The 22,531-nt window shown below is 37.2% G+C and overlaps 3 protein-coding genes across 7 annotated transcripts; 2 read left to right on the forward strand and 1 right to left on the reverse strand.

The window, feature by feature from the left end:
- Window positions 1-154: 154 nt before the first annotated feature.
- Window positions 155-7,846, forward strand: LOC121868311. The gene is made up of 9 exons (XM_042368785.1): window positions 155-481; window positions 1,346-1,535; window positions 2,076-2,243; window positions 2,726-2,834; window positions 2,997-3,138; window positions 3,330-3,527; window positions 4,014-4,166; window positions 4,519-4,593; window positions 5,439-7,846. Exons 1-9 carry the CDS (start codon window positions 335-337, stop codon window positions 5,709-5,711), a joined length of 1,455 nt encoding a protein of 484 aa, XP_042224719.1. The 5' UTR covers window positions 155-334; the 3' UTR covers window positions 5,712-7,846.
- Window positions 6,721-15,104, reverse strand: LOC121868308 (splicing factor 3A subunit 1-like). Its single transcript, XM_042368777.1, has 5 exons — window positions 14,913-15,104; window positions 13,072-13,239; window positions 12,139-12,326; window positions 11,412-11,639; window positions 6,721-10,782 (listed from the first exon to the last, which is right to left on the reverse strand). The coding sequence occupies exons 1-5, from the start codon at window positions 14,989-14,991 to the stop codon at window positions 9,007-9,009; spliced, it is 2,439 nt and encodes an 812-aa protein (XP_042224711.1). The 5' UTR covers window positions 14,992-15,104; the 3' UTR covers window positions 6,721-9,006.
- A 311-nt stretch (window positions 15,105-15,415) lies between these two features.
- Window positions 15,416-21,026, forward strand: LOC121868312 (NAD(P)H-hydrate epimerase-like). Of its 5 annotated transcripts, none has more exons than XM_042368786.1 (7): window positions 15,446-15,550; window positions 16,844-16,990; window positions 17,572-17,741; window positions 18,250-18,476; window positions 18,643-18,736; window positions 19,277-19,415; window positions 20,486-21,026. In XM_042368786.1, the coding sequence occupies exons 2-7, from the start codon at window positions 16,849-16,851 to the stop codon at window positions 20,602-20,604; spliced, it is 891 nt and encodes a 296-aa protein (XP_042224720.1). In that variant the 5' UTR covers window positions 15,446-15,550; window positions 16,844-16,848; the 3' UTR covers window positions 20,605-21,026. The 5 variants fall into 5 exon arrangements, with proteins under 5 accessions (XP_042224723.1, XP_042224720.1, XP_042224721.1 ...); XM_042368787.1 differs by lacking the exon at window positions 15,446-15,550 and adding an exon at window positions 15,673-15,810; XM_042368788.1 differs by lacking the exon at window positions 15,446-15,550 and adding an exon at window positions 15,687-15,796.
- The last annotated feature ends 1,505 nt before the right edge of the window (window positions 21,027-22,531 follow it).

Genomic DNA, 22,531 nt, shown 5'->3' on the forward strand with positions numbered 1-22,531 from the left:
GTTTAAAGGAAAATTAAAGCAGCCGAGAACAGGTGTGGTTGTAATTGTTGTGGTTCAAGAGTTTCATGTTATTGTTTTTTGTTATTGTATGGCAGCGTAAACATTACTCACGTGTGTAGAGGGAGCAGGTCCAATGTTTATTTGTGTGTGTTTGATGCAATTCGAGATAGGAAGGACTCGTAATATATAAGTTTTGAGTATTAGGAAAAAAATATATTTCTTGTACTATATTCATGTCTCGTCTCAGGTGTTAAGCAACCTAATGCGGGGTATGACTAAGCCAGTGGAGGAGGGTGATACTGCTCAGGGCTCAGTCTCAGGGTGATAGTGAACCATGTTGGAGGTACGAGGACGTGTGGTGGTGTACAGTGTGCTGGGCTGCCCTCACTGTGTGGCTGCTAAGAAGACTTTGAGGGATCTTGGAGTCCCGCTAATAGATGTGTCAGTTGATCGTTTCCCAGCAGTGAGAAGGTGGCTGCAGGTAACTATTTTTATCGAATCTAGTAAGTTCCACGGACATTTGGGCCAGAGTTTTTTTTGGACATTTAGGGAATGGATCAAATTAATATATATATATATATATATATATATATATATATATATATATATATATATATATATATATATATATATATATATATATATATATATATATGATAAACATACCTATATATTTGATTTACTTGCATATATATATATATATATATATATATATATATATATATATATATATATATATATATATATATATATATACAGCCTCTAACCTAACCTGACTGAAAGGTTTTCAGGGGTATTAAGGGCCTGCAGGGGTGTTCATAGCCCAATCGTCCAAATACCCTTCTACTCTATTGGATAAAGGATAAGCAGACGGACGACACCTAATTTCCTTATCTTTAATTAGTATTTATAGAATGCAAATTTGATAGGGAAGAAACCAAAGAGAATGAGTTAAAATTTAAGAAAATATAGTTTAAACTGCCCCAATGAAGTGTTAAAGCTTTATGAACATATACATAAGTGGAAAACTAGCTACATTAATTTGTGAATATTCTTGTTTAGTATAGAAACTACCATATTTAGCAGTGCCGAAAGACCTTAGCCTTTGTAGACTGACTATTATCCATTTTTCTTCAGTTTGCTTTAAGTATTATTTAAGTAACAAATGTTCTATAAGTAAAATCCTGCTGTAAGTACTTGTACTGTACTACCACTTTCGGGTTGCCCGTGATTAAAAGCATTAACTTTGTATAGAAGGAAAGTGCCTGGTAATGAAGAGCTGAAACTAGGAAAAGATGACACTGAATTTATGCAAAAATAATTAGAGTTGTCATTCTTTTTACAGGAGAAAACTGGGAAGACCTCGGTACCACAAATATTCTTCAATGAAACTTATGTTGGTGGTAATGACAGTCTACAGAAACTCTTGAAAGATGAGGAAGAATGGAATAAACTGTTGGCTGACATTCAAGTCAATGAAGCTAAAGAAGATGCTCTTATTATTCCTCACCCATCAGAAGCTACTGATACTGTTTGTAAGTTAACATTTTGAAGCAATATGGCCAAAATGGATAAAAAAAAATGTTAAAAATCATTGTTTCAGCCTCTTCCTTAAGTTTTCCTATGAATGCTTGGGAGACATAGTGAAAAGTACATGATAAGGTGGCAGGGAGTGTGTGTGTGTGGTCCTAGGAAGAGGTAGTGTGGGGAGGAGTCTGTGAGCTGTGGGCCCATTGCTTATTGTGCTTACTACTCAGTGATAATTTTTTTTATCTTTCCATAATACATGGTCTTATGATGCAACCATTTTTATTACATAAACATTTTTCTAATACCTTTTACAATTTGGGTGTTGTGTGATTTCGATTAAATCAGAAAGAAATATTTTGAAAGGCTGTCTAAAACATTCATGAGATGTACAATACTGTATTATGTGAGTAGTTGTCCCTGAGTGTGTTGTTATTACAGTACAGTATGCCTGGTAGGTCTTAATGCCTGACATATGTAATCAAAGTGTGGAGTGTTTCCAAAATGCATTTATCAAATGTATTTATATACGATACTTGTAATTTCAGCGGATAGCATAAAGTTTGTCTGTGAAAGTGATCCAATAGCAAGTATTGCAGAGGAATTAAGAGCTTCTGGCATCCCACACTATCACCGCATCTCACTCTTCTCCAGTGCAAAGAATGTTTTCTCTGGCCAAGAGTTTATAAACTGGATCATGGAAACCAAGAATATTAGTAAGATCAAATTATTTGTTTTGTATTGTTGATATATTCAGTGTCTTTGAAAGCTAGAGTGTAATTTTTTAACACTTTAGTTTGTCAGTAATAAATTAGTTCCATTATTGGTAAAAATACTATATTCTATCTTGAACAGACATCTCCAGTGTTTGAAAATGAAATGTATACCCAGATGACCAACGAGGTTTTACCCAGTCTCGGTAAATGATTTTTGTTTTGGTTGCAACACTTGTTTAAACTTTCTATCATTACCTTTTGTAAGCTATACAAACACAGGCTGGTAAAACACTTCTCTATTAGTCAGTCAGGATTGGTGTTCTTAGAGCTATTGACACAATCAAAGTGAGATTTATTTTATCTTATGTGTAGCACTTTAAAATAACACTTCACATTGAGCAGATTCTACCAGTTCTCTCTCCCACCTTACTGATATTGTTGATTATGTATTTTTTATTGATATATTTTTTCATTGTTCCCAGGTGAAGAAGAATCCACAAAGATTGGATCAGAACTTTTGGAGAAAAAATACGTAAAACCTCTTGATTCTACTCAGACTTCTTTCTTGAATGATCCAAAGATGTACTATAGGTAAAGTGATTCACTGTTCTATAAACTATGTATGCATGACAATAGTGATGTTGCTAAATGCTAGTTAATATTACTATTAATTATTGAGCATGTTCTGTTAGTTCTGTTTACAACATTTTCTTTTATGTGCTGTTGAATGTTTTATTCTTATGTATGTGACAGTTTGATTGACAACTGTGAGTCAACTGCCTTGAATGGAGGATCACCTCAAAGCTGTATGCTGGATAATGCTGCCGAGTTGTCTGAGACACTTCGCAAGCTAATACTTCAACTTTTCAGTGACCACATATCTCTTGATGGCAAAGTAATTGAGTCTCCTTTCCCTTTCACTTGAACACTGGGTTACTTTGTAGAGTTTTAAAATTTGATTTTGTTTTACTGTATATTACAATATGTTCATTTACAATATTTTGTATTTGAAAATACAGATTGTGAAATGTCTAGATAAAATTCACACTGAATTATTATTTTTAGCACTGATTTAACATCCATTAGGTAGTTAACTACAAGGAGATGAAGGACACTGAAGGCTTTAAGGAATATGTCAAACTATCCCGAGAGTTGCAGCGTGTTGCTGTTGAAAAACTAGACCAAGATGGACGCAAAGCATTCTTCATCAACATCTATAATGCTCTTGTAATTCATGCTACAGTAGAGAATGGACCTCCCTCCAACTGGCTGTCCAGACTTAAGGTACAAATAAGCCTCAAAGGTACATAATCTGAGACAGGATATGATATTTAGATTACTGTATTGATAATTGAGCAAAAACTGCATGGAGCAATTTGTATATATTATTTACTTCATGAGATGACTGTACTGAACGTTTTGTCTACAACAATGATGCTTTGGGCCAAGTCTAGTTCATTTAAAATTCAAGTCCTGGTTCAGTCTTGAATGCCACTCAGAATTGACACTTAATAAGTACAGTACACTTCCATTGCTGGCTGGATGCTATGATCATCTTTTCATAAGTTGCAGCCCAGTACTTAGCAATTGTTTCTTTTACAATTGGTACATTTGATCAGTTGACTCATGTACCACATTGACAGGTGCAGGTTAAATGTTAAAAACTGGGCAAAAAATTATTCAACACGAGGTTCCTAAAGGTTATGTAAGAATACAATATAAATGTATATTATGATGCAGTATAGGCTTTTATGTATTAATTATTTTCAGTTTTTTGACAAGACATCATATATCGTTGGTGGCCACATTTATAGCCTGAACGAGATGGAAAATGGTGTGCTGCGAGCAAATAAACGTGGAGTTACCCAGCTTTTTGCACCCTTTGGGAAATCAGACCCTCGACGAATGATAAGCCTTATTCAGGTAATGTTCAAATACTGTATCTCGGTTGATGTCCTTAGTTTAAAATTTACACCCATTTATTATTTACTGTGCATTGATCGGCAAACAGTAGATAGAGGTTATTAACTATTTTTATATTTGCTGTGGCTTCTCAGGAGTTTTACTAGTGCTTATTAATACAGTAGTTTTTTTTATATATATATTGTATACATATACAGTATAGACAACTGATTTAGAAATGGTTTTATTTTCTTTGCATCATGGATCATGTCTTTATCCTTAACCACCCATAAAATACAGTTTCGCAAGAATAATTCTCTTATGTTTCATTTTTTCTCAGCTAATGAGTAACCCAGACTGTATTTCACAACAGGTTGATCCAAGGATTCACTTTGCTCTGAACTGTGGAGCCAAAAGCTGTCCCCCAATTAAGACATTCAGTGCGGAGGTAAGCATGTACAAATATATTGTAGCTATTACCAGAAAAAAATTATTTAATATGATGGTGTGTTTTTTGCCATCAAAATTTGCCAGAAAATGGTGCAACTGTCCCAGGCTACAGCTAAACACACTGGCCATGTGACAATGTTGTGCATAGAAGCCTGAGGCACCACTAAGTTGGCAGACAAAACATTTATCACTTAACACACTTTGGTGGACAGTAACCTGACTTTAATTTTACTGTTAAAATGCTTCTTATTATGTAACTGGGATCACTGTTTATGCAGACAATGTAACACCAGGATCATAACGACAGAGGGAATATATAGAAGTGCTGATGAGACCATGGCACAGTTGTGATAAAGTGCATCCTAGACTACAGTACTGGCAAAAGAATTTTACCCAATTTTTCTTCTATTGCACCAATGAAAATTACTGAAACCTCTGCAGAACTGTTGCATTTTTCAAAGTAACTGCTGTATTCAAATTAATTTGAATAATAATAACTCGTAAACTAAGAATTCACACACAAGCAAGGGTAAATTGGATAAAATACCTGTACTGTTGTTACCTCGCCACATAAGGGGGTCCCTAAATGAGCCAGCTGTAAATACCGTAGGTACCTAACTTTAGGTGTAGTAGTGAAGGTGGTCGAGTGCAGTGCCAGCTACGTTGTCCCCTTTTGTAAAAGTTAAGTGTGCAGTATCCATACTGTCCAACGAGCCACCCAGCATATGGGTCTCACTTTCATTGTTACTGTGTACATGTAGCTCTCATAATTATTATATACCTGTATTTATTCATATTTTCTATTGATCTTTGTCCTTCAAATGATAGATTTTTTTTCTTCAGAATATTAATGAGGAGTTACGTGTGGCAACAGAGGCATACCTAGAGACAGATGAAGGTCTCCAGATAGATGAGGCTCGAGGTGTGGTGCAACTGTCCTCACTCCTACGGTGGTATTCCTCTGACTTTGGAAACACAACTGAAGATGTTCTTCGGTGGGTACACCGGAATGTAACTTTCCCTGAGAAGAAGGAAGCTCTGGAAAGAGTAATGGAAAGCAACAAATGGAAAGTAAATTATATCTCATATAACTGGAACTCCAATGCTAGTGACTGATAGGAAACAAATTGTGTTGTTTGTCTTCGTTGGTTAAGAAAGGATTTGTGATCCAATTTACCGGGTAATTTATTTTGCTCGGGTATTATATATTAACTATATTATAATGCATTGCTATGGGAGAACATAAACAATTGTTCAATATATTTTCCAAAATACCCCAATTATTTCCTGTCTTTTCTGCATTGGAAACCAGCTTCACTGTTCACAACGCACACTTCACTGTTCCCAGTAAATAACTTACAACAGCTTCACATTTATTTAAACAGCTCATGCATCCCCTTTTTCAACAGATTGTTTATTATAAACTTTTACCCAGGTATATATAAGCCAAGTTCTTTTGTCTCCCAAAACATTTTACTCAATATCTCTTTACCTGATCCCACACTGTTCTTCCTGATACACTTCTGTTTTTATGTTCTGCTGATCTTAGAGTATGAAATCTTTAAACCTGTAATCATTATTATGCAAGTTATCACTTCTTCAAGTTGAAGAATAATCCAATACAGCACTCAGAGAGTTTTAAGCTTTAATAAGATTTAAATGTTTTTGGACAGGGAAGGGAAGAGATTTTCTGGCATTCTATAGTTCCTGTTTTTCATATTGGTATTATCAAATTTCAGGACTTTATTTCACAGACATACACTGTGTCAAGGTTACATTATAGAAAAGCTCTCTCTTAATAAAAAAAAAAAAAATATATATAGATATATATATATATATATATATATATATATATATATATATATATATTAAAAAAATACTGTACACCTTTTTAGTGTCCTTTATGTTAATAGAATTAATTTATTTTCCTCGGACTTTATTCCACATTGGACAACAGTATAAGGATACAGATGGAATATGCTACCTTTATAATATGTTTTCATAATGTACTGTAGCCTTGGATTATTTCACAAAATAGAGACAGAACTTTCAATATAAAGAACACCTGTAATTTAATACATACATAAAAAAGGATTAAGGTTGAGGTGCCCAAAAATTGACCAGACAATGCTTAAAAAGTTTATTTCCTTACCAAACACAGGCAAAAAAAAAGGTACAGGGTTCTGGTACACTGGACAAATAAAGAGAAGTGTACGAAACCCCCAAAATTCAGTATAAGTAGTAATGTTGCACACATTAAGCAGTAACTACTACAGAAGATAAACACATTCTTACCTCATGAAAAGGTCCAAAAAATGGTCCGGAATTCATCCAGGATGTAAACTTTTGAGTTACTGCGTAGTACAGTCACCCACACAAGTCCTGTCGCCTCTGTTGTTGCTCTATGAGCCCCGAGATTCAGACTCGTGTACCCGAAACATAAGACATTGATGCATTATTCTGTCCATAAATGCTCGGGATTCAAGAGTCTGAAACTTGGGGATCGTGGTTCAGGAGGAGAGGCGACTGGACTTTTGTGGGTGAATGTACCTTGTGGTCGTGCATGTGTTTGGGATTAAATTTTTTAAAAATATTATAAAAACTTATTCCTTCCCTTTTTTTGGACATTCCATGAGGTAAGAAAGGATTTATCTTCTATGGAAAATGTCCTCAAAATATGTCCCCTTCATTCAGTACTGTATTACCAATTTGGCTTACGACTGACCCTGTTCCTGAGGCCATAAGTCTACCCAAGTTAGCACACCTACAAAAACAAAACAAAGGTTTTGTGTGTTTCCTGGAAACCAAATATAACTGATATTTTTATGGGTTTCTCGTACTCATCATCATTTTGTCGATTCTCCCGTCACATTACCTGCACATACCATGTCAGCCTATAGACTGATGTTGTATATCATGGTTTCATTTACCGTTTCAGTGAGCCACAACTTAAGATGAAATGTACCTAAAATTTTAACTTTCTCTTCTTAACTGACTGGGTGAGTAATGGTGGAGTGAGGCCATGACTATACAGTAGCTGGGGAAGAGTGTGTCCATGATTGTTAATTAAAAAAGTTGTTTCTGCAATATTTAGGAAAAGGTAATAATTTAGGTAGTGGCAATATAATAATTTTGTGAAATACTCCTAGGCTTCTGTACTTAAATTTTGAATACCTGTACTGTACTGTGATATTATAAAGAGATAAATGAAGCAGAAACTAAGTTAATCACAATAAAACAACACGCACAAATATAAATGAAACTCTTTAACCCCCAACAGGAAGAGAGAGGAGATAAAGCGCATAAATCTACTTTGTAATGAGCAATAACATATTTTGTGTGCTCTGTAGGCTATACTATTTCCTCCTTAAATCTGGATGAGAGTGAATTTACTACCCGGGAGTTATGTCTCCTTGCACGAAAAAAATAAATAAATCGGGTGTTATGACCGAGTGTGGCGATTAGATTAGTATGATAGAATTGTACACAGTGTAGGTTAGTGAAGGAAGAACTGAGCTTGGGAGCATTCCTGCACTGATGGTAAAGGCATACAAGTGTGAAACCAGAAACAACAGCACTGGTATGGGAGCTAGAGAAGAAAGGAAAGGATCCAGGAAAATTAAGACTAACCTGACTCCAAAATCATGGTAGGAAAGTGCACAAAATAAAGATGTTGGTGTATAATATGTTACTGGGATTATGTATTCAACTTAACCAAACAAACTCTTTTAATGTTATGTCCCTCATGTTTTATCTGTATACATACATCACATAACCTAACAAGCATTCACAGCTATTTGATTATGGTCTGTGTTCATATGAATTCTGCCTGCTACCTGATTTATGTATTGTAATGGGACCAACAACCAACCATGTCTTGTGCAACTGAAAATCTAAGACTAAAAGAGAAAAGATAAGTAAAGGAAAAAATTCTTTAATTGCATAAATGTATACTCGGGATGTTTCAATTGACACTTAATTCTTATTTTGAAAATTAAGATATTGTATTGTCAACTTAAATTAATCCATGCGATATACCAACAAAGCTTTGGAACTTATATATGATGGTTAAGGAGTAAAAAATTAAACTATCATATTTTAAAGAAATATGTTGGGTAATTTGTCCTCATACACAGCTTTTTTTATGGAGGCTATTAATAAAGTTCAACATCTGGCAAATTCAACTGCATGATAAAATTCAAATGTAAATTTTCAAAGATTATTATTTACTTCAAATTTAATCCCTTGGGACAATTGAATTTCAATGGAATTTTATACGAGTGTCCACCCTATTAAACTATATTTCATGAATATATTACAGGTGATGCCATAAAATATTGGGGGATATATATATATATATATATACGTACTGTATACATAAAATCCCAAGCCATGAAAAATTTGTGTTACTTTATTTCTTACGACCACCACGCTCCTTGAGCTGAAGTTGTAGTGTGGTACCATGGCCAACATTGTAATAAGCAAGTGATTGAGAATCTTTGAAGAAAAGACCATCTCGGGCCAATTTTTGCTTACCAGGAGGTAAACCTGTTTCGTCGTGTACTTTAGCCTTGACCACAGAGACCGGGTCAGTCAAAGGAAGAGTCAAAGTCAGAGTTTGTCCAGCTAACCGCCACTCTGGCTTATCGGCCACAACTGGCACTGCCACCTGAAACTTGACAGGACCATTGAAACGACGGGCCCATTCTACTTCCAGCACCAGAGTCTCCTCTGTTCGGGCTCTTTTGGCTGCAGGGCCTTCATCATCATCCTTATCAGGTCCACCTCCCATGCCTCCCATTGGTGGACCTCCAACACTAGGCTGTGATCCAGTAGGTGGTGCTGGTTGAGGCTGTGATGTCATAAAGCCAGCTACAGGAGCAGTAGGAGGTCCAGGCATAAAACCACCGGGTCGAGGAGCCATCATGACTGGCGGACGAGGCACCACCATTACGCCACCACCCGGGGGAACCATGGGAGCCATTGGTGGTGGTAAAGGCCCACCTATATTGACAGTCATCATACTCTGAGAAGGATTAACTACGGAAGGTTTTGGTGGAGGTGGGGCTGGAGCTGGTTGTGGAATAGATTTAGGAGGTGGAGGTGGTGGCTGTGGTTTTGCAGGAGGTTGCTGTGGTTTGGGTGGTGGTGGAGCAGGGCGGGAATGACTTATATTCGAGGGAGGAGCCGAGGAGGATGGTAGTTTTGGCTGTGGACCAATTTTTTCCTTTTCTTGATCAGGGAGTAGACCTTTGACTTTATGAATCTGATGAATCTGTTCATTAATAGAAATATTGGCCCGAGCAGCACGTGTAGCTGCCTCCATGGAGCCTGTGTGTCCATCCCATGTAACTTTCTCTTCGCGTTTTTCCTCCTCTCCAATCTTCTTACCAATAATTGTCTCCTCATCTCCTGCACCAAAAATATCGGTACGTCTTTCTGCTAGTTGTTTCAGTGACGAACGGATAGAATCCCCCGTTGCAAATACAGTATCCTGATTGGATCGCTCGGCTAACTGGCGGTCACGATCTTCAAGCCAACGTGGATCCAACATATTGATACGCAAATGCTGACCTACTTTGTCAGGTGCAATGCGCTCTCCAGTAATGGGCGACACAAGGTACTGGTCAGAGGCACCTGTTGTACCTGATGGTACGCGAGGCTGCTGACGAGGGTTATAATCCTTAACTACCACTTGTCCTGCTACTGGTGGTGCAGGTGCTGGCTGAGGTGGTTCTCGAGGAAGGGGAGGTTGTGGTAATTTTATCTCATGTTGCTGCTGTGTTTGTGGTTGATGCGGTTGTGGTGGAGCTGGTGAGTCATCGTCAGAGTCTTCCTCCTCACTACTTTCTTCCTCCATATCTTGAACCTGAGTATCATCTCGGTCGCCTGGAGCGCCCTGATCTTCCTCTGGCTCTTCTTCGTCGTCACTACCCAATACCATGTCTGTGTCGGGAGCAACACCTTCCTCTATGCGCTCCTGTAAGAGTACACGCCTACCCACCTCTGCTGCTGTGGTAGGTGGAGGAAATGAGCCAACTTCCCAAGGTTGGTAATCAATGGTTTCAACTACAGTAAAGTCGTGCCAATCAATAGCAGCATATTCCAGCCGCTCGCGTTCAGCATCTTCTTCTTCACGTTTACGAACAGCGGCCTGGTGACGTTCCCACTCAACACGTTGGCTCACCTAAAGGACAAGCATTATCACTATTAATAATACAGTATAAAAGCAGATGTTCCTTGGTTGACATGATATTTATACTCCTAAAAAGTATCAAGTGATGTGTAAAGTGAAATTAATACATAGTTAAAAAAATCCAAATTCCATGTCCATTATGCAAAAAAAAAATCACATGGTTTTAAATTTATACAGCGCACCAAGATTTAAGCATGGGTTTGTGTATGCTTTGGTGGATTTTACTTTTATCTATACAGTACATAGTGTTTAATTTAATTACCTGTACTCCTATAATATTGTTTGGTTACATAGGTAGGTGTAGATAGCCCTGTTAGTAGTGGGTGTCTCAGTGTGTTGCGAGTCAAGGCCAACCATCCAAACAATGAATAATGGTGAGGTAAAGATGACACGCAAATACCAAGTCATATAACCTTATACTGTATTACATCCTGTGGACAATTATGAGCACGAAAATCCTCAAGATAATGGGAACAGACAGACATTTGAATGGACAGAACAAATACTCCATAACCCTAGTCTAAAGCTGCAACATTAGTAAGAAATATAGTGTTAAGCTAATTTATCAAGGAAGACTGGGGCCAAGAATCACACACTTAACAGTAAAGCCTGGGACTTACCTGTTTCACGACGGCCTGTGCACTCTGGGCTTCTTCTGTGAGTCGCTTCATAAGGTCCTTGGGTGGGATGAGAACCTTGGTGTACTGTTCCAGCAGTCGGGTAAAGTACTGGAATAGGGAGTGCTGAGGACGCAGAAAGTCAAATTGGTTATTCCGCTGTTCGCGGTTCATTAAAGTTGTTAAGAACTGTCGACCATTACGGGCCACAAACTGGGCAGTCAATCGTACCTGTAATGATAGAAATAGTTATAATTTCCAATCTAACATCTATTTTTTCTATTACATAAAATGATGTAAAAGTGAAACTTATGAACTTAATAAACAATCACCCATTATTAATCTCACATTGGTGGGAGGAGGGGGCGATGTTTGGTCACTCAGCCCTTATGAACCCCTTTATACGACAAGGCCTGGATACAAATTTTGGATCATGACTGTACAATACTGTAGAATACTCTATCAAAGGCCCCCTTGTACCTCCTTGAATCCACTGGTTATAATCTTCGATGATGTTCCTTCACTTTAAATACTGTACAGGTATTTACTGTATATGGTACTTGTCTGCTATTCACAGGCATTTATAATGTATGGCTCATAATGTGGATTTTGACATACTGTATTTGGGAAGAGTCCTTATTGTACCAAATTATAGACGTTTTAATCTGCCAAGAATTTATAGCTAAGCTAATCATGCAAGACATGGAAGATTCTCTTTAATATGACTTACCACATCCAGATCAAATGAAGAGATGGATGGCGGGTCGGCAATGAATTCATAGTCCGGTGGAGGTTCTTTGGGAGCAGTTGCTTCCAAAACAGCAGAGCGCAGCAATTCTTGTTGCTTCTGCTGCTGTGCTTGTGATACAGACTGCTGGGGCAATCGTCCAATTGATGGCACAGAAGACTCTTTTTCTCCTGATGGCAAACAAATCATTAGTACAGTATTTGAAAAAAGTCTAAGTGTTTCCTAAAGGTTTGACTCCCTGTTATATTAAGTCAATGGTACACAAGGAAGCAGCATAGCTGGCACTGCACTCGACTGCCTTCCATCCCCAAACTTGTAAAGTCTGGTAGCTACCCATTTACAGCTGAATGGGCTGAGACTGCCCTTACAAAAGAAGGAAAGTGGGTTGAAAATATACACTTATAAAATTATATGAAGCAGTTAACCACTTGTCTAGTCCTTCAGTGAATACTGTACACTCCCAAATCATATATAAAGTTTATGTCCCCTTCAGCCAGAAAGATCAGATCCCCAATTTGCATTAACTTATTAAATACAGTAACATGATGGTTTGGGGTTATCTCAAATTTAGTGAAAATAAAGAATTTCAAAATTTACCCTAAAAATATGCATTCATCAACCAACGTATCTGTGACCACTGACATATCCCTGGAAGGCTTATTTGTGCTACCTCTCTTTACTGGGGCTGTGGTTGAGCAGGGAGACATATGCTGTCTCCAGTTTTCTAATTTTGCTGGTTTGGTGGAGTACAGTATAAGCCAATCACACAAGAGGGTCTATAGAACACTAGGTTTACCCACAAGCTGGTCAATGGTGAGAGACCCAGTCCGCTGTATCAGTTATAAAATAAACTATTGACTCATTGCATATAAGAAGTCAATGAATACATCAGAAATGTGTAAAGTGAAGACCTACCTGTTCTACCCGAGCGGCAATCATTGACCTTGTGTTGGTAGTACGCATGGTACGGGTCTCCAGGATTAAGGAAGTTAAACTTGGGATTATTCTGCTCATGCTGACGAATCCGAGCCTCAAACTCTGGTCCATTACGTGCCACAAAATTAGCAGTCTTGTCAACGATATCTGAGACTTGGAGTTAAGGGAAAAATAGCCCTGTGGGATATAATACACAGTCAGTAGAAGGACAAAACCTAACCAGTGATCTCTACAAGCATACAGTGCAGTGGCTGTATTCTTAAAACACTTGCAATAAAGCTCATGCCTTTTTGGGTCATTCCATGCCAAGAAACTTTCCCAGGTGATCATTTCTGATTTTTAAGAAATTTCTTTCATGTACAGTACAATCACCCAGAAAAGTCCAGTTTCAGGAAATTTCTTGCTGTCTTCTTGTGCCAATTTTAGACATAAAAAGTAATATTATGTAAAATGTATTCCTCACCCATTATTTACCATTTTTTCGAGGAAAGAAATTTCCTCAAATTGGTGCTAAGACCACTTTGGCTGTTTCACAAGAAAGTAAAATGGTAAATATGCATATTACAGTAACCATGGAATTTGAAGAAAAAAATTCTGATGGATTTTGATGTGATTAATTCAAATCTGACCTTCGTTTTCGTCAGAAATCACTCGTTTGTGATTTAACCCCTCCCCCCTTCCTATAACAATATTGTTGAAGAGAGTGGGAACTCGGGGCTTTGGATGGGGGAGAGCAAAAACGAGTGATTTGTGGATTATGCAATACAACCAAACTAAAACTTACCTAACCGAGGGCTCTGGCCCCGGAGCCCCGGTGGTCTTCGCCCCCGGATAGGGCCATAAGCTAGGGAATAACCCAGAGTCGTGTGGTCAGCCTCCACAATAGCCATTACTGTATTTCTTACCTTACTCAGGGTCAGGTGCTCTGATTTAATTATTTTTAAAATCCAATAAATTCATTATTATAAATTTGTGACAGAAGTGTATGTAAAAAATTAATAATAGAAAAAATAGATTTATCGATTGAGAGAAGTGAATTTCCGGAATTCTTTGGTTGCTATAATCTGCCCAATTACAGAAAAACAAAACAATGAAAAACATGCAAGTGGAAATCTCCCCCAAATTATTAAGCTTGTGAATAAACCTATACCAGTAACACAGCCTTACCCAGATCCAGCAGACCAGACCGACAACTAAACACTATCTCAAACACAACACTCAGTCCGTAGATCAACTGCTGTTCTGTGGACCATAAAACTAACCATTTTCCCAGTCTAAAATTATCCAGACGACCAAATGTCATCTTAAGTATCAAAAGTATACAGAGTGTAGTATACTTTTAAGCCTCGAGACAAGAGGTTAAACTTCAAACCCCAATGACTTCATACTTACACAGTTTCCACGATAAAATACACCCAAGTTACACTCGCCAAGGTTGTGTTTTAGTTTACACAATCCATGGACCACATATACAGTACAGTAGAGCCATGGACCACATATACAGTACAGTAGAGCCATATATCTAGAACAGACCTTAGACCACATATACAGTACAGTAGAGCCATATATCTAGAACAGACCTTAGACCACATATACAGTACAGTAGAGCCATATATCTAGAACAGTACAGTAGAGCCACATATACAGTACAGTAGAGCCACATATACAGTACAGTAGAGCCACATATACAGTACAGTAGAGCCACATATACAGTACAGTAGAGCCACATATACAGTACAGTAGAGCCATATATCTAGCACAGACCTTAGGTGGCTGTGGAGAGAGAACGAAAACAATCAATCTTTGCCATAAAAGGATACTTCTCACTTCCGGTGGGGGATATATAAAACCCACCACATTTTTCTTCTCTTCGTTGACTGGTGCTTCCACGGGCGGCATTTTTCCGGTTTATTAATGAATGGTTTAAAGAACACCAAGCCCGACAGACCTCGAGGAGCCCGACAGACCTCAACGTTTACACTCCCTATCGTCCCTATCGTCCCTACCGCCTTACACTCCCCTACCATTTACAGGATACTAATAACCACACGACAAATGGTAATAACTCCCCCTAGTGATACATATTTAAGTAGTTTATTATATAAAATAGTAATAAAATTAAAATATATGTGTTAAAATTGTTCGTTTTCATGATAGATATATTACGTTTATTTTTACTTGTGGACTTTATGAACCTCGAGTTTAGATTTCATGATAATCAAGAGGAGGCCAACACCACGCTTCATATTTACTTTTATTTCTGTTTTTATTTCTACATTTTCTATTTTTTGTGAAATATCAATATATAATATTCATTAGGCTCTTGTTAAATGCTATTATTTAATATTCTATAATACATTACATGAAAATTATTTAACCTATCCTAAACACCGAAAACCCGTAGAGCACAACACAGGAAAGATGGAAAACTCGAAAAACTAAAAGAGAATTACACAAGGTAACCTTTTATTGATATTATGAGGACTTTATTAGGTTAGGAAAGGATAGGCCAGGTGTCAAAGCTTAGTTTTGTGTTTTTCTTCTGTTTTAACCCCACAGCTTCACCCATCTCCTGAGCCCTGTCCACCTTGGGGGATTTAATCGTTGTTGTTGTTGTTGGAGTTAAAGGATCACATCTCCATATTTAAACATTTAAACAACTTCCAGTTAAAGTCATTAAAACACAAGATCAAAAATAGAGGTTGTAAGTCACCCTACGTAAGTTTAATTCTTGGCAATTATTGAATACGGACAACTGTTCCATAAAATTAAAGATTAAAAAGACTCAGTTTGTCCAGAGACGGGAGTGAGACTGATGACTTATGATGTACACCCAATTTTTCTTCTGTGCAAATCACATCTTATTTTTTACCCTTATTTTTTAATGTTATAAAGCCAGTTTATTATTACTACTCTATCACTCCAGTTGCCAACCTCCTCAAGTAAATGCATCTAATTCCTCATATATTGAGAATAAGATAAGGGCTTTGAGGTTTAAACTGGGCCACATACTGTACTGGTGTTGTGCAGTATGAGGTAAGGGCAGATGCTTTTCCTCTCATGTGTTTTTGCAAGTGTTTATGTGTGTAACTCAGAGGAGTTTGTGGCTTGTCTCTGATTTTAATGAGTGTTCTTATTAATGTGAAGGAGCTGCTGGTTAGGTTAGGTCTGGCCGACCACCCAAGAGGCGAACAGGTTGAAGGGGGTAAAGTTAAAGTAAAGGGGAAAGAAGTATCATACTAAAAGAAAGGGTTCATTAGATCTCTTCCATTATGATATATTTATTCTTGTATTAAATCTTTCCTGCTCTGTTATGGGAACCCATTGCTAGGATGCTCATGATGAAAGCAGTTACATCATTGAGGATAAGTGTGATGCCATCCAATGAGTGTTTTGGAGGAATTCTTTTCGTGGGAATTCATCGTATGGTGGACCTACTTGTGATGCTAGATAATCGCAGACTGTGATCTTTAATCTCTCACACTGAACACTGGTTGTCACAGGTGAATGACCTATGGATTACCACCAGTCACCATGGTCCAGGGGTTAACTGGGAAAACCCTCAATATTCTGTGTATGTGTGTGAGCATTTATGAGTCATTCCTTATTTACTCTTTTATAAAATGGATTTTCATGGACAAACTCTCATTTTTTCAAAAAGGTGAACTGCCTCTGAATGTGCATTATAATATAACTTGTTTTACTTTTATTTGAAAATTATGAATGTGTGATATAGTACATTTTTCCACAGTGTGAATGACGGCGTTTCGAAATGGATGTGTTGGTGTTGTGGGAGCAGCATTGCGCTCTAGTTCAATAAGACGGGCTTCAAGAATTACTGTCAATCAGTGTGGAACTTTGAAGTGTCAGCAGCTATTGCCTCTGCATCATTCACTAGGTTATAAAGCTTCCCATTACTGTACTTTTAATCTGTGAGAGTAAATTTATTAATAAAAAATATCCATAACTATAAATGCAGGTAATGGTTACTTCAGTGGTTTGTAAATACAGTACTGTACCTGGGAGATGTGGTGGTGAGGCAGTGCTTACTTTAGATCATGATGGTAGAAAGAGCATGATTTTAGAATGGAATATGATAAAAAAAACAGTGAAGAGTGTAATGATTTTTTTAATGCATCAGAAGTGTAGTGTAAAGCTGCTAGAAATATGGTTGCTTTAATTCTCTGCTGTTTGCATGGCTTATGTAGGGGTACTGTACAGTCTGTTTCCTTCTGTCACTCCTGGATGCTGCATGCAAGTGATGTTAAGCCTTAAGCAGTTCTGAGGTACAGTACAATATTTCCAAACTAGTGGCTCCCTTTTGACCTAGCTCAGTGTGGTCCCTTTTCTGAATCATCTTTTTCTGATTGCACCTCGCCCTCTATCTCACAAGCTGAGTCGTAGTGAGTGGAAACATTGCATCATAACCTTGTCTTGTTTTTTACCAACTTTAAGTGATTTCACATTTCACTCCAACAGGTATCAGGAAGAATCCATATGAAACAGTAACCAGAAATATGTCTACAATTCGTCACTTGAATCAGCAAGAAGCTATCAATGTGGATTTGGAGTTGTTTAATGAATATCAGTTTAGTGTGGATCAACTGATGGAACTGGCAGGGCTCAGTTGTGCCCATGCTATTGCTGAGGTAGGTAGGTACTGTAATGTTCTTTATAAAATAAGACTTCCATGTGAGGAATAATTAGGTGTCCTTTATACTGTAATATGAAACAGGAGTGCAGTGGACAAGCGGAGATAGTACAGTACTTTGATCCCAAGATGATTTGTTGCATTGATTCTCTGTGATTTATGACTGTACAGTATATTGCTATATGTTTATATGTTATTATGTATTTTTTATAGATTTTTTGCATTACTGATTTGTTTTGAGTAATGATTAATGTAAATGAATGAATGAATAAAATGAATGATGATGATGATGACTAATAAGTAAAATGTATTAATGAATTAAATGTATGATGATGACTGATGAATGAAATAAGATTTTTAGATCAATTGTTACTATAAGCAGGTTGTTGTTGTTTTTGAGGTGGCAGATAGGTGCCCTTCTTGTTAACTCTTGGCCCCTGCTCTGAACGTCCCATGCACAACCACGACCGAGAGTACAGTACTGTATAACAAACCATCTCTTACAGGCCTATAGTCATGAGCCCAACAAAAGTGTGCTGGTGTGCTGTGGTCCAGGGAACAATGGTGGTGACGGTCTTGTATGTTCTAGGCATCTCAAGTTACTGGGTTTTTCTCCCGTGATTCTGTACCCTAAGCCAACTGATAAGCCTCTCTTCAAGAACCTGGTGAAGCAGTGTCAGATGTATGATATACCATTCATTTATGAGATGCCAGACGTAGAAGCTCTAAACAGGTAAAATTTATAAGATGTTATTTTCAGTAAATCCCTCTATCAGTTTTTTATTAAATACAACTGTATCAATCAAACAAATGTTCCATTCTCAGTCAATCATAAATAGGATTTCAGGATTCATTCCTTTAATTCATGAATTTATACACATTAACTTTTTTTTCCACAGGAATTATCACATAGCAGTTGATGCTTTATTTGGATTCAGTTTTAAGCCACCAGTAAGACCTCTGTTTACTCCTGTCTTGAAAGTTCTCTGTCAGGTAAGATACATTATATTTAGAATGTAGTTTATCTTTATGTATAAACAAAAATATAATAAAGAGAACCTCCCTAACTGATAGATCAATAGAAATTCATTAATTAAGGAGTTACTGTATTCATTGTAAAACCTCACATGATTACAGTGTTGCGTATTTCTGGTGACTCGTTTTGTGGAAAAAATTCATAGGGCAAGAGACTTTTGGTAGGTTTAGCTTTATGGAATGGTGAAAGAATATACAGTAATATGAAGGATCAAGTGGGTGTGGAATAAATAAGAAATGAGTAATGGTGAAGGTATCATGTAATGTGTAAAGCTGGAAGCTAATATGTCTGTTGCTTTCCACACTAATCTTGCATCATTTACTCTCACCAGCTTCTCCCTTTAAAAAAAAAAATATCTATATTCACCCCACTCATTTGGGAATAGAGAAAAGATTTTAGACAAATTGGCGGATGGATTATGGAAGTGGTATCCATGATAAGGGACAAGTTGAAGAAGTACTGTAATGGGTTTTGATGTCCCCTTAACTGTTTTTCAGACTTCACTGCCAGTGGTGAGCATTGACATACCTTCAGGATGGCATGTAGAAGGAGGTCCTTCAGCTGACACTGATGCTCTAGCACCAGACATGCTTATCTCCCTTACTGCCCCCAAACTGTGTGCTAAACACTTTCAAGGTTTGTATCTTATTGTTAAGTCAGTGAGTCATGCACCATAACTTCTCAGTCATAGTGTGTGTATCAGCTACTGTTCATGGATTTCATTTTCACTTCAGCCTTGTTGTGCTCCCCATTGCACATTGTTAGCTCTTTCACTTCTGGGTACCAATTGTAATATTTTATTTGGCTTACGTCAGACAATTTTATTCAGCACAGTGAGACCCCTCGTACCCAGAGGAAGAATGTTGACTTCATTAAAGCCCACTGCATGTGTCATGCATGTCATTGATAATGGGTGAAATCTCTGACTCAAATCCAGGAAAGTTGTGCACTGAGCCATTCCCACACTTCCTGCCAAACACCAATAAGGCAACAATCAGTCATTTCTCTCCATGCATCTGATATTGTTGATTGCCTTCATGATGTTGTAGTGATGCCATAATTCTTTGATGGGCTGCAGAAGTGAAGTTGTGTTTGGTGGAAGAAACACATTTTCCACTGGAATGCTTCTCTTAAGTGATCTGAAGTTAGAAGTGTGGCATAGGCTTGTAGAGCCTTGTCCTGCAGCAACAATACTTTGCTTTCACAACCTTCTCTTCTTTGGAGGTAAAAGTTCTGGCAGGTACAGTAACAGCCCTGTCTCATCTGTTTTGAATACCAAATTCAGAGGGTAACCCTCTGCTTCACCTACAGCCTTTAGCATTTCAGGAATTTCCTCTGTTGCCTAAACTTTGGCACTGGTAGCTTCACACTTGATACAAACACTGTAAAATTTGGTTCACTTCTTGCAGTTCTTAAACCATCCATGGGAAGCCACAAATATTTTGATAAACTCCTCACCTTCAAATGTTCATATAGACTCAGTGTCTGGTTGAGGGCTTGTGGGCCTGCATCTCATCATCCACCCAAACAATTAAAAAGTTAGTTCTCATTAAAGGTTCTTCATCAAAATCTAGTAACTGTAAGAGAACTAGATTGCTACACTCTTTATTTTGCAAACTTTATGGTAAGGCAGCTTTGTTCTCAGGGATATTGTTCTAAAGTGATTAGGTAAAACAAAATAGTGTGATACATTTTTTTTCTTGTAGGCCGGCTTCATGTGTTGGGTGGACGCTTTGTACCAGCACAAATGAGTGACAAGTATCAACTGAACCTTCCAGAGTATCCTGGCACCAGTCAAACTGTTGTACTGACATCAAAGATATAGAAGTACTCTCCTGTATTATGTAGGGTCCTTCAATAATTTCACTTGCTATTGAACAGAATAATAAAATGCATACCTGGTACAAGACTTATATCCCCAGTACCAGTAAATTCCTTCACCTAACAAGAATAGCATCGGTTGTTTGGGTGATTGGAAAACACTTGATATTTATAACAGTCTTTCATTAACTTAGTATGAAGTATAATATGAAAAATGTATCAAATTTGTGTTTGTATACATTTGTACAATTGATTTATAACTGTACAGATTTATACTACATAAAATTCAAATAAAAGTTTATTAACCTAATTTTTTGTGTTATAATACATACTACATTGTGTTCTTAGCTTTTGATGGTAACAATGGATAGTTCAGTACAGTATTGTATATCAGCTCAACAGAGTGTACAATAAAAGCTTATTTTCTGGCATGTTTCAGTAACCAGCATTTTGGGTACAGCATTTGCCAGTAAAATGACCAACATATTTATTTACAGTATGCATAATATTGTTTAGTTGAATTTTTAAGTGTATAAATCTGTGTATTTTTTTATGCGATGATGTACACAAGTGACTACTGTGTAATGCCTATAAGTCTATCAATAAATGTAGTCCTGATGGATCCTAAGTGGCACTAATATGAGTGAGGGTGTCATTGTTCGTGAGAAGATGTAGATTACGAATTTTGATGGTGCCCAGCTCTCATCCCGGAAAAATTGAGTGGATGGGTTCCTTGAAAACATGAAATTAAGAAAATGTAAATCAGTATGTTTGTGTTCCTGGGAGGTATTTTTAGGTCATGTTTCATGGAAAAATATTGAACAGTTACCCAAAAAGTCGATAAAAAACCCACACAAATAAATACCATTTACAGTATGTGTACAACTCCCCCCTCCCCTCTCCCTCAGTAAGAATATTATAAGTTTCAGTTGGAATAGTGTGCAGTACTGTGTGACATCTTTGTTATAATAATGTGTACAAGAATACGGTGTTGTGTCATACTCTCTAAACTGATGCTTTGTGACTGTTGGGTGACTCTGGCTACAACTTGTTGATAGAGATGTGACCTAATATAATTCTTATGATGCTTTCCTGGCTATTTTCTATATGTTACACATTTATCAAAGGAAGTAAAGGCAAACAAAAATTATGCTAAAAAATATTAAGTAATGGCAGCAGGCAGTTACAAATCAGCTGGATGCTACAGTTGGCTAGCAGACACAACCAGTAACATATGAGTTTTCTTTAAATCTCTAATTTGAATAACTTCAGCAGTCTTACTTATACGGTACATGGAAATACCTGTATAGCATTTCAAAATCCTGTCCTATTTAGTGTAACACACATACACACACACACACGCACACACCACAATACAAAAAACACCATGTTTGTAAATTAATTTTTGTAAAAAGGATTTTCACTTTTGATGCTGTTGGATAAAAAATATACTTATATAAAAGTAAAAGTGTAACAGTTTAATCTGCTTTGAACTATATAAAACACCAAAACTTTTTATTTTTGCTTTTCATTCCTGTTATGCAGATGATATTCTTATATACTAATACACCTTTTTTTTATATATTTCGTGAGTTTGTTTTTATACTGTTCTACTTTATTTCTAAAATATCTGCTCATTTCTGTCCATAATAAGGGGTTGACATCTACCAAGGTGCCTCACGGTAAAAAATAAAATAAATTAACACCTCCCGGATCACCAACCTTGACTCAGGACCGTCTCAGATCCAGCCTCAGGTTTTTGAGTGAGGAGCCCCTGAAGAGTTTATGATGGAACTACTGGGTCGGAGTTTTTGCTGGTGCGTCTCTTGTGTCCTCTAGAGTCTGCTGGTCTGGGAGTAAGGGTGTGGGTGTGGGGAATGGGGGAGAGGGAGGGTGTGAGGAATGAGGGAGGGAATATGGGAGAGGGAGGG

Source organism: Homarus americanus, unplaced genomic scaffold (genome assembly GCF_018991925.1).
Source record: "Homarus americanus isolate GMGI-L3 unplaced genomic scaffold, GMGI_Hamer_2.0 scaffold19318, whole genome shotgun sequence".
NCBI lineage: Eukaryota > Metazoa > Arthropoda > Malacostraca > Decapoda > Nephropidae > Homarus > Homarus americanus.